Raw genomic sequence first — 13,255 nt, 5'->3', positions numbered from 1 at the left:
AAATGCAAAACTTCTATAATAATTTTACTTTCAGCCAATCACATTTAATGATTTTGGCAGCTTTGAACCATTGCTGGAAATTTATGTTTGTGATGAGTTTTATATATGAAACAAAGGACATATCTGTATTAAATACCCTAATCACTTTCATTTTCAATATCCACAGTAACACTGAGGAATGTGGCCGAATTGCTAGAGTTTGCCAGCATGTACCAAGCCAAGCAGCTCAAAGCAAGCTGTCATCAGTTCATATGCCTTAACCTTGCATCCTTGGTTGAGTCTGGGAGTCTAGAACCGCTTGATCAACACGTTCTGGAGGATCTCTCAACATCGTACAAGCAAACTGTAAGTTGATTGATAATCACCAATTTTTTTAGTCAGCATTTGCCTCTTATAGAGGGTTACTGACATTCGTCATGATGACAATCCCGATCCTGGGACTTCTTTCGGTCTTGTGCATCCTCCTTGTTCAGACCAACCTCGTTTCTTTCCTTCTTCACCATATCATTCCCTTTAACCCTATCTAGGCCGGGGGGGGGGGGCCTCGGAGGCCCCCCCTCAACGAATCGCGCGATATTTTCGCCGTGCGAAATTTTTTGACCGCGCCGCTCGCTGACTTTTTACTTTCAAGTCTTGCGCAACTTTTGAGACCAATTTTGCATCACCCGGGTACGTGGTTCCGAAATTACGCAACATTATGTAAGTGCATGTCAGACCGAAAATTGCTCAAAAACGTGATTTCGTGTACAAAGTCAATGCAAATTGTGTTTTCAACCAAAATTCATAAATGTATGATTATTTATTGTTTTTCTAGTCTAAATGTATTCATTTTATGCTTTTTATGATCACAGAAGAGTCCCCAACAAATTTCATTGAAAAAACAATGAAAAACAAAAGGTCCAAAAAACAAAGAAATACATAAGAAATTGCAAAAAGCAATATAATACATAAGAAAATGATTCGATATCACAATTTTTTTCATGTACGCTTGCTAAGGACACCACAAAGAGTTTCTATACCAAAAATTAGTACATTTAGAGCTTTATTTAGGGAGTTAGAGGGAAAAGTATGATTTCGCATACTAATTACGCATAAATTAGCATAATCACTTAATCGCGATTCGCATGAAATAAATTACTATACAATCTTGTAGATTATGCCCCAGGCAACCCGCGTGCCAATTTTCGGCGCGATCACGCGGTCGACGGCCGAGATCTTAGGGGGGGCCTGGGAGGCCCCCCCCCCCCCGGCCATAGGAACTCCCAAAATACCCCGGCCTAGATAGGGTTAAAGAGACCTTCAATTGAAAAATCATGGGAAATCAAGGCTAATCTCAGAGCAGAGAAGGAATTCAAACCTTTCACCCGGGTGCATGCCTGGGGGTGTTATGTAATAGACGGGAGGTCGACTAGAATAGGAGAACAATAGTTAGTAGTCTAACCAACCAGAAGTAAGCTGTGTGTTTTCACTTTGAAACATGCAACTTCACAGAGGATATCTATTTTGGTTTAGCAATCAAGAGACCTGCTAAGAAGTAACAATCGCGAGTTCGGTCAAACATGTGCTGTCCGAACTTTTGTCGCATTAGTCCGACGGGTTCATATTATGCAAGTCAATTGGCCTTTTGCAAATTTTGTATTGATTCAATTTCTCCATGATATGTCAATCCACTTCCAGGTCCTCTCTCCCTTAACACTGCCCATCCATCTCAAAGCCCTTCTCTTTTCCGCTTCCACAACAGGTTTTTTTTTCTCAGGCTTTCAACTTGCACAAGTATGATAATGAAAGTCCTTATAAAGCATTTTAGCAGCTAGGCAGATCCATAAATTAAACTTTTTTGTACATATGACCTCCATGTTTCTTCATGAAAATTAAGTAGCATTACAACAACTTTCCAAATGAACTGGAAAACTGAGAATTCATTAACAGGTCACCAGCCTTGTGTAAAGTCCTAGACAACATGCAAACAGCTTTATAAAACGTATTTATAGTGTGTAAAAACCATCAGTGCAATGAAATCTTTATATCTCAGACATCATTTAAAGTAATTTGTTTGATAATTTTCACAGCTACCATACACCAGATTCATCAAGCCATCAATGAATGCACCAGACATCAGCCACATTGACCCTAACCCACCTGAAGATAATGCCTCCCATCAGGATTCCACAAGCGCTCCTGCACAACCTAAAGCCTGGAACCCTACTTTAAACGACTTTGAGGCACTTGCTCGCAAGGCCAAGGCAAAGCGGAAGGGACGCCGACGCACCAGCAGCACCGGCAAGCAATCGAGCATGTCCATTAGCGAGAGCTGCGATGATGCAAGCATTTCCCAAGGAAACAAGACGGATGCGGCAGCCCGGTCTGACTCCTGCAGTGAGGCCTTGCAGGACATGTCCATCTCAAGTCCTGCAGAGGTGTCTTCAAACCCAGAGGCTCAAAGAACAGTATCACCTACTCCTGTTGATCAAGTGAACACAGAAGCATTGATGTCTCCTGATAAAGTAATGCCCCCTGGAAGCGTGGATGGGATGTATGCACTGGAGAGGAAACACAAAAGTGAGGGTAATATGGCCAATAGAAAAGAGAGGAAGAAAGATCCTGTCAAAGTTGCTGTCCACAAGGGGGATCAAGAGATTAAGGTAAGAATACATTTGAATTACTATTTGGTATGATCTCACTTCTATTTCCTGTTTTGATTTGATTCCATAGTAAATTGCTACCTGGGGAGCGTTCCATTAACATTTTTGTCCGACAAGTTGTCAGATCTGACATCTTTCCTTGATTCTGATTGGCTGAGAGGTACTATTACTATGGTAATTGTTGGATGAAACAGAACTTGTCGGACAAAGTCCCTTCATGAAACGCTCGCCAGGTCTACACCCACTTGGTCTATTCTCTGGTCGGTCTCATACTCTCATCTCACATGGTCTATCCTAGTTTGTCTTTTACCAGTTCATCCACTAACCATTTGGACTAATTGCCTTTAAGCCCATCTACCATTTTTTCTCACATCCATTTGGTCTGTATACCCTTCCCATCTAATATTGATTTGGTCTAGACCATAGAGTCTAACACAAACTGTTAGGCCAAACTTTCATTTGATGAAAGGGCAACTAATGAGTAGGTAAATTGGAAATTTAGCGTAAAACCAAAACCAACTTGGTTTTACGCTAAAATGGTGACAGTTTATTAATTGAGTATTTGATCTAGAGTTGGTTGGACCAAATAGTAATTATACCCAGTTTATATAGACCTAGAGGTTTTGACCATGGTAATGTTAAAAAATCTGAGAATAAGGCTGTCTGCTAGTAAACCAAACAAGTAGATTCCACCAGATTAAAAATTCCACAGATGAGTATCTTGGAACATACATCTACTGGACACCTTGTATTACCTTACATTTTTTTCTCCTGCATTAATTGATAATTTGCTACTTTCCAAATATCAAAATCATGCACTATGGATGTTTTTACCTTTTCTCTGTCTTTTATACACAGGGAGAAAAGAATGAACATTCATCTGGCAGCACCAAGACTTGGAGTTGGGCAAGGTAGGAATTTCCATTCTTTGTAAAAAAAAAACGATCAAAGACATTTCATACACGTCTTGGCTTTTTTTCCATTCCAAAGAAAAACACTTGCCGTGTATTTCCAAATTAAATTAATCTTGACGCACTAACCCATATGGCCTAGATTAATTGCCTCGAAATCACAGCAAAACCATTGTTAAGAATACAAATTGAAAGAATGGTTGATTAAAGATCATTAGACGACATGACGAGCATCTCAAAGGTTTCATTTGTAGGATCGCTTCATATTATTATGAATTCGGTCAAAGACGAATAATAATTGTAAGTATTCTTGTTCCCCAGCCCCAAGAGCCCAGTGACTGGTCTACGGGATATCATGCAGTCCCAGTCAGATAACAGGTCCCTCACCAGCCCTCAGGCCAGCACCTACACTGCACAAACCAATGCTACAGGGCAGGCAGCCAAAGCGCCCTCAGTGTCCACCACATCACCACTCCCGCTGTCCCCCACTCTCTCCCCCACCCAGAGACCGCAGCCCTCCAGCAGGGGCCACCACACCCCCATGGGGAAGAAGTCGCAGAAGCAGAGGAAGAAGGAGGCTGCCCTGATTGGGGGCGGGACGGACGAGAAGAAGCATGGGGGCGGGGAACGAAGAGATGGACCGGTGGCAGGATATCACAAGCCTGTGGCGTGTCCTTGGTGAGTTCATCCTCACGCAGTATTTACAACCTCATAGTTCAGAGTCTATGAACTCTCTCACATGGCCAAATGATTTAGGGCAATTCCATTTAATGATCCAACCATTTTGTTTGACCCCCATTTTCCTCCATTTTTACAGTATTTTGTAAACTTCTCATGAACGGTTGAGAGCATTTCCAAATTACATGAGAACTAGATTACAGAAAGATAATTTTAGAAAGGTCCTGCATATTTTGGGGTGTGGACATAAACATCTGTATGGATTTTCCTTTTATATGACCTATAAATCCATGCAACCAGTACCATCCTAGATGATATTTAATGAAGCTGTTTATGTTCATAAAACTTCTCTACAAAAGAAAGGAATGTGCGGTGTCATGTGGGATGACCAAAGGTTTCAGCAATGTCTTTGCAAATTCTGACTGTATTATTTCCAATAATCAATTAGTGACGATATCAATTGCATTTACAATATATGTTCGACAGCAAGAACTGGGTTCAATTATTGTTCATGACCATATTCTGTATTCTGGATTTTGTCCAATAATATTTCATGAAATAGATAGTGACTTTTATTGACTACTTATTGGCTATTTAAATCCTTGCATCTGATTGGCTCAGAGCCAAGTTATGAGTGAGAATCGCTGACAAAATACTTCATGAAACACAGCCATAATGACATTCTTTATAATTCTTGTGTAAACGGGACCAAGGTGCTGAAATCCTTGCATCTGATTGGCTTAGAGCAAATTTGTCAGTGAGAATCCCTGACAGGATGTACCATGAAACACTCCCCTAATGACATACTTGATAATTGTGTAAACAGGGCCAAGGTGACATCCCCAGTCCAGCCATCACAGGTTTCATTCCGTGACCTTCAAGCTGAAGACAGAGCAGTCGAATCCATCTGGGATACGATCCCATCTTCCCCGGACAAGAGAACCTCCGCATCAAGAAAAATAAGGTGAGGTGTTCTCAATTATTTCTTGTCCTACATTGAGAAGTGGAATTTCTGGGAACAGACCAGTGTTCAGTACCTCAAAGTTTAGTGATTGATTGTATGTTTGATTTTCAAGATTGGCTCTAGATTGTGGTCAATGCAATCATTCCTAAAGATATTCTACAATGATTCCATAGCGTTGTGATACGGGCCCCAGTTTGTAGTTAGTCAGTTAGTTTTGGATTTTAGCTCAAATGGTCTGTACTCTGTAGATGCAGTCCAACCTATCTATCAAGGCCACCCAATTGAAACAGAAAAAGTGACCACTGTAGACAAGTTGCCTTTAATAATGATACAACCTAATCATTATTATACTTCTTTATATAGCACATAACACTTTATCAGAAGTCTCTTGCTCTACAGTAATAAGCATAATTACCCTGGCTTTAGCAGAGCAGCTGTTACAGACACTGCATATCAAGGAATACATTCTTGCCAGGTACATGTACCCATTTACCTCACCTGGGTTGAGAGCAGCATATTGTGGATCAATTTCTTGCTGAAGGAAATTATACCGTGGCTGGGATTTATTTCATGACCCTCTGTTTCAAAGTCTGGAGACTAATCCACTTGGCCACAATGCTCCTTAATATGACAGGTTCTTTGATATATATTCATTTCAATTTCAAGACAATTTTGGTGGCCACTAAAAACAGGTTTTTCACTACAGGTAGGTGGCTAAAAAGACAAGATTTACTGTATCTACACATACTCAGATTCTTTCAATGTGTATGTACAGACTGACTGATAAGGATTGACTTTTGGTCAAATTCTAAAGAAAAATGGAAGATTGCAGAAACGATTCTTGTAAACACTTAAACATATAATGCAAAATTGGAGTTGAAGTGTGTGGATGAGATGTTTGCTTGTTTGATGGGTTTGTTTCCTTAAAGTTGAAAGTGTTTATCGTCAGAAAAGATCAGTTTTGAGTTTAGTTGAAGTGCATTTAATCTGGTTTTCTATTTTGTGAAATATGGGTTGCAATTTCTTATTTGAAATTTTAATCCTTTTTTTTATTTTGTATTTTTCATATCTTGTCAATTGAAAAATTGCCTTTCTATCAACCAAACTAAGCACTAGTCCGTTTCATGGATAAGTGGAATTGTTTGCAAAGCTTTTATTTCATAATTCTAAAGGAGAAGGAAATACCAGTTGACAGTAATAAAACAGAAAAACAAACAATAGAAATTAGTGAAAGTTTGAAAAAAATTTGAATACAGTAAATAGTTGGAATGTTATAAGAATTTGAATAGAATTGTGGACATCCTCCAATTGCAATGTGACCAACATGTATGATGTTACTCTAGTACAACTCCCCCATTACTATTTTACTCATATGGACTTTTATTAGGTCTATCCATAGATCAGGGCCCTGTCTTACAAAGAGTTACGATTGATCCAATCAATCTTAACTCTATGGAAATCCATCAGTGTCATATTTCTTTTCAACAGGAAATTTGCAAATGGCTTTGTTAACAAAGGGGAACACACCAAATTTTTAAGAAATCAATGAATTTATGGATTTAAATTCATATCTAGAAATTTTTTTGAGCAAACATGCATTTTATATGTTGACATTACTGGCTTTCCATAGTTGCGATTGATTGGGTCAATAGCAAATCTTTGTATGACAGGCCTCAGGTGTTTTTTTCATGGGAGATCATGTAATGTAGATTTCACAAAATTTTAATATTGTCTGATACATGAATATTGTCTGATAGCTTGCAGACTATGATGTGCAAATAACTTTTTTTTAATAATTAAGCTACATGTTTAAAGTCATTTCTTGTTTTGCATCAGATTTTGATGGAATTTTCAGTATTAAATATGCTTTGATGATTTATTTATTTCTATTTATTCCAATCAACTGTTTGTTGAGAAGGACTTGCCCTATAAAGCCTCATAATTTGAAATACAGTCTTGGAAAATGAATGAAAAAAAAAATGTTTTAAATGTAAAAAATGCAATGATTTTAATTGCTGTTAATAATACAAACAATAGTGGGGTTTGGGGGAAATTTGAAATTAAGCAATTTTAATTGCTATTAGTTGTAATAAAAACATCAGGTTTTTATTTAGAATTTCCTTTCTTTCCTGACTTGAATTTGACAAACTTTATTGAATGAATCCTCAATGGATAATGAGTGTATCCACCCTCCTCCTCCACCCCAGTCCCCTTCCTGGTTTATTTTTCAATTGGTCTAATGCCATTTCGTCCAATTACCAACTCGTCCACTATCATTCGGTCTACCATCAGTTCGTCCACAATCCACATGGTCTAAATATCATTTCGTCCACTCACCATTTTGTCTCATAACCAGTTGGTCCAATAGTCATTTAGTCCATAAACCATTTGATCTAATTGGACTAACCGACTAAGTGTTAATTGGGCGAAATGAGTGAAAATAACATGGATATTAGACCTACTATTTATGAGTCGAAATGGTCAGGGACAAAACTGGTGATTAGACCAGGCCTGGATTAGACGAAGTGATGATTGGACCAAATGATTGATCAAATGGTTGATAGGAGAAATGTTGATGGACGGAATGGCATTAGACTAAATGAAGGTAGACCATGTGATGAGTGGACGAGTTGCCAATAGATGAATTGGCAATTTTACCCTCAACTCCCCCCCCCCCCCCTTCACTCATGCATCCTGGCTTGTATTAGGCTGTGAATTAAACTTCATTGAAGCATATCACAAACTAATTGGCAGCATAGAGTACCATCATTCATGAGAGATGAAATGCATGACTAATGGAGAGGAGATGAGTGATGCAATCCTGTTTTACACTGACGACTGTTACAAGCTACTGAAATCCTTGCATTTAATTGGCTCAGAGCAAACTAGTCGGTGATAGTCACCCACAAAGTGTTTCATGAAACACTCCCCAGGAGAGTAAGCAGGGGGAGCATTTCATGAAACAAATAGTCAGTAGTTGTTCACTGAAAGTTGTTATAAGCTACTGAAATCCTTGCATTTGATTGGCTCAGAGCAAACTAGTCAGTGACAAGGTGTTTCATGAACCCCCCCCCCCCTAGAGGAATAATTGTCATCAACATCTCTCTCTTGAAAGAGTTATGGCTTTTAATTCTGAAGATCTGTTTGATTGCAAATGTATTTATGCATATTTCATCATACACTGTCATATCTATTATTTCTCAGTTTTCAATCAAATTCATTCTGGCATAAGGTCTTAAGTGACATAGTAACAGCTATGAGGGGCCTTCATACCTGCACGATCACAGAAAATACCTTGGGATTGACAAAGTGAACATTGTTGGTTAATACCACTGGTCTGAAGAGACATGATAGGATACAACCTAACAGTAATTAGAATTTAAATTAATCAACATATATACGGTACTCCAAGAGGAAGGAGTGATATAGAACCAAAGGTGAATTTTTATTTGTTTTAATTTTGGGGCCTATAAATTGTTCCAGGCAAAATTTGTCAAAAACTATTGATTGTACATGGAGATGTGGCATAGTGCTACTGCATCAATTGTAATGTAAATTACTTGAAATGTTTCAACATATATTTTGGGCTTCAATTTACAAGCATCACTTCCTAGGGATCCAAATCTTTTATGTGTTTATATTGCATTTTTATGAATATTTTGTTTTTTAAAAACTGGAAAATCCAACTTGAAACCTAGATGTAAATTACACACATTGAACTCTTTTACAGGATATAACAATTTTTTCACTTGCATCCTTTTGTCATAGTAGGACAGGATAGATCTTGCAAAGTGTGTTTCAATAAACCAGGAGGAGATTTTGCCCCCCCCCCCCCCCCGCTACATGTACATGCAAACTTGGCTAGTGGAGTGTTGCCATTGTTATTTGGTTTAGTTTTATATAATGGTGCTTTTATTAAAAAAAAAACATACTACTCGCTGCTCATACATAATTATTATACAATTATCTCACTTTACTTAAAAAAAAATATCAGTAGATAAGGCCTGTTTTGGATGAAAACAAATTTGCACACAAGTTTGATACACTAAATATACACTAAAATGATAACACCTCTTCACTATACATGTACACACAAAATCGTGCTGGTGTTACATCTACATGTATATTATAATCTGCTCGAAGCTCATATAATCAGACAGTTATTACAACCTCCCAATCTACACTCACTTTCAATGAGAGTTGCAAAGGTTAAAGGCTATTATTATACATCTGGTTTTATCATCAACCTACAATCGACATACTTAATCAACTCGCCGTTAACTTGGAGTAACCTACTACTAGCCTAGGCCTGGATGCACATGGATACATTGGAAATCATGGGGTTTATCTTGATGAAATTCTTTAAGATTCAAGATTCGTGTATTGGTCAATGTGTGCCTACAAAGAAATTTGGTTTCCAATTGCTTAAAAGAACAAGTCCACCCCAACAAAAAGATGATTTGAATAAAAAGAGAAAAATCCAACAAGCATGACACTGAAAGTTTTATCAAAATCGGATGTAAAATAAGAAAGTAATAATGTTTTAGAATTTCGCTAAATGTCACAAAACAGTTATATGCACCTCCTGGTCGGCATGCAAATGAGGAGACTGATGATGTCATCCACTCACTATTTCTTTTGTATTTTATTATATGAAATATTCTTATTTTCTCCTCATTGTCAAGTGAAACAATGATTAATTCCTCCCTGAACCTGTGGAATAAGCATTGTTTAATACTATATGGTTCAGTCAACTTGGTCCTTATTGTCAAATCTGTAAAAAAATAAGATATCATATGATTAAAACAATAAAAAACACTAGACATAGTGAGTGATGGACATCATTGACTGACTCATTTGCATAACACTGAATTGTGCATATCACTGTTTTGTGTAAAATAGCGAAACTTTAAAATGCCATAACTTTCTTAATTTACATCCGATTTTGATAAAATTTTCAGCAATATGCTAGTTTTTTATTTTCCCCTATTTATTCAAATTAAAATTTTTCTGGGATGACTTGGCCTTTAACAATAAGCATGATGCACAAAGATGAAAAATACAGTATATTGTACCTACATGTAATCAAACGACATGAATCATTAATAACTTCCTGCCATTACTTTAATACCCATAACAATATCATAATGATATACGTAAAAATGTGATTCTCCAATATCCATATCATATTCTTAATTTAAAGAGGTGTGGACAAGATTCAAAAGAAGGTAAAAAATTGAGGTTTACTGGACAGTATGAAGTAACAGTTAAGTGGGCAGTTCCAAGGTAACAGATTGACATTCAGAAACATTTTTTTTTTGCATTCACACAAAGATATCACCAGCTTTTGAATAGACTGATATTGAAAACTTCATTCATATAAACAATTACTGTGTTTATTTCAAGCAATGTTCAAACTTCAAAGCATCGAGGCAATCTCTCACAGATCAAAACACCCATTAGATACAGTGTAGAGGTTAATAGTTTTAACACCTGATCTAGCAACCCCAGCGGCACAATTTCTGCATCATGCACTAGTTAATTGCCCTCCCACTCTCCAATTAGTGAACACTTCTACTGATTAGTATGGTGATTGTGTCCTTTACAGAGATCATGCTAATTGTTCCTTTTTGCATTATTTTTTAGTTTTTAAAGGGGAATGAAACCTTTGGAACAAGTAGGCTTATGTCGAAACAGAAAAATCAAAGAATAAGAACAAAGAAAGTTTGAGAAAAATTGGACAAATAATGAGAAAGTTATGAGCATTTGAATATTGCAATAACTAATGCTATGGAGATCCTCCCTTTGGCAATGCAACAAGGATGTGTGATGTCACATGTGAACAACCTTCCCTTTGATAGACTATAAAATACCCCAAAAATGTCTTATAACTTTTTCTTATGGTGATACAAACACTTTATCCATGATGTATTCAAAAGTCTGTATTACATGCCCTCCTATAGAAAGAACACACGATTTCCTGATAGATGTGATAAAAGGGGCATTTTAACCGAAATATATACTAAAGTAATGGGGAGAGTTGTTCTCAAGTGACATCGCATTGCCAATTTGAGGATCTTCAAGCATTAGTGATCACAATTTTCAAATGCTCATAACTTTCTCATTATTTGTCCGATTTTTCTCAAACTTTCGTTAATCAGTTTCTTTGATTTTTCTGTTTTCCCACAAGCTATCTTGTTCCAAAGGTTTCATTCTCCTTTAATGAAAGTACTGCAGGTTTGATGAAAATACATACTTCCCCCCAAAAAAAATGTATTCACAATTTCATTGCAGAAAATTGAAAATATTGTTTTCTAGCAGAATACTTTATTTCATCCCTCAAAATTCTGCAAATAATTTGAAATGGTTGACTTCTCTGATTTTAGATCATTGATCAATACTCGTATATTGTTTGTTAGGAATTGATGCTTTGATTTAGTTTTTTTCTCCATATCTAAAGAGACATATTTTGGGGTTTGTCCAATAAATGTTGATGTGGAGCCCTCAAAATCCTGTGAAATGCATCAAAAGGGGGAAAATTATCGTAAATAATTTTCAGAGAAGAATGTAGTCAATGTACGGTACCAATCAAAGGTTATCTTGTGGCAATATTTTGCTCTGTGCATTAAACTAAATATCACCTTTAATAAGAAATATACAGTGTATGCTCAGAAATCAGGTGCATGAATTCTTTCAAGAGGTACAACTTACAAAGTCTGTAGAAAGTTTGTTCTTACACTTCAGTGCCCTGTGGCACAAAAGTTACCATTATTATGGTAACTTTGCCATGCAATGGTAACTTGCATGGAATCCTGGATTCTGATTGGTTGTTGATCATCGTTACCATGGTAGTTACCATGGGGGGGCAAAGTTACCATAATGGTAACATTTATGCAACGGCACCCTGGTATTAAAGTTTAAAGATAAATTCCAGTTGTGGTAACAATCTCAAAGTGACTCTTTATAGAATGTAATATAATGACCACCCAAGTGTCTGTATGAATAAAAAATATGTGCCAAATGATTCTGTAAGAAATTGTGTAATTGCTGAGGAATAAGCAAAATAAGCGCGGATTCGGTCACTTCAAGTCGGGTCTTTATTACAGCAATAATAATACACTGTCCCACATGCGCTTATCTGTGTTGGTGATCTTCAGTGTGAACATTTTTCAGTGTATATTTCAAAATTTCACAAAGTTCAGTTTATGTAACTGTACCAGGTCTAGATCCTCAATGATATACTGACAATTAAGCCTGGTTTTACAGACTTTCTCATGAAATCAGTGTTTAATGCAACTACTGGCATTTCTCTTTAATCCTGTACAATTTATCGAAAGTTTTGATCCTGTATTTATGTAAAGTTCAATCATAGGTTATCAAGCTTGATCCTACACGTATAGAAAGTTTGATCCTATGCTTCTAGAAAGTTAGATCCTATAATAAGAGAAAGTTAGATCCTATAGGATACTCATTGAAGATTTGATCCTATACTCCTGCAGCTGTTTGTCTTCTGTCCAGAGGTCAAAGTTTGATCCAACACTAGAAAATTTGATCCTACATTATAAAGTTCCTGGGTTTGATTGCTGTATTTCAGTCTCATAAAGCACTTTCATTTTTTGGGTAGGATCGATCTAAATGGAACTTGATAAGTTTATTACAAACTCAGAATGTCAGATACAGTTTTGTTGAAAAGTTAGTGAATCCCTCCACAAAATGCACTCCTTCATGCTGAGTGTTGAGTGTAGACAACAACATTACATTGTTCGGCAAGCCCAGAGCAACAAACTTTATTGAAAGTTTTATTTTACAACCTTACCTCACAATTAAATATCTATAACATGGCACAACTTAAACACTTTCACTATCTTCATTTTCTGATGAGGTTCACTATCTTTTGAGCACCGCTGTTAATCTCTTTTTTTGTCTTTATTTCTGGGTCTTATAGTTTTGGATTAGCTACCCCATCGTCATCACGAGTTCAGGAGCCTGAGATCACACCAGTATGTACCAGTGGCCCGGCTTCCCCTGAGAGCCCTAAAGAAGTAACCAAGTAAGAAGAA

General features: G+C 37.0%; 1 protein-coding gene across 1 annotated transcript in view; it reads left to right on the top strand.

Moving 5' to 3' along the window:
- LOC121413917 (inhibitor of Bruton tyrosine kinase-like) overlaps positions 1–13,255 on the top strand; it is a 32,900-nt gene that overhangs the window by 17,186 nt on the left and 2,459 nt on the right. Inside the window, exons 14-19 of the mRNA XM_041606921.1 lie at positions 167–345; positions 2,070–2,642; positions 3,501–3,553; positions 3,875–4,231; positions 5,058–5,195; positions 13,141–13,245. Coding sequence (XP_041462855.1) covers positions 167–345; positions 2,070–2,642; positions 3,501–3,553; positions 3,875–4,231; positions 5,058–5,195; positions 13,141–13,245 — 1,405 coding nt within the window. The remainder of the gene's footprint in view (positions 1–166; positions 346–2,069; positions 2,643–3,500; positions 3,554–3,874; positions 4,232–5,057; positions 5,196–13,140; positions 13,246–13,255) is intronic.

Source organism: Lytechinus variegatus, chromosome 4, assembly GCF_018143015.1.
Source record: "Lytechinus variegatus isolate NC3 chromosome 4, Lvar_3.0, whole genome shotgun sequence".
NCBI classification, from domain to species: Eukaryota; Metazoa; Echinodermata; class Echinoidea; order Temnopleuroida; family Toxopneustidae; genus Lytechinus; species Lytechinus variegatus.
Note: the sequence above shows the minus strand (reverse complement) of the source record. Positions and strands in the feature narration are given on the sequence as shown.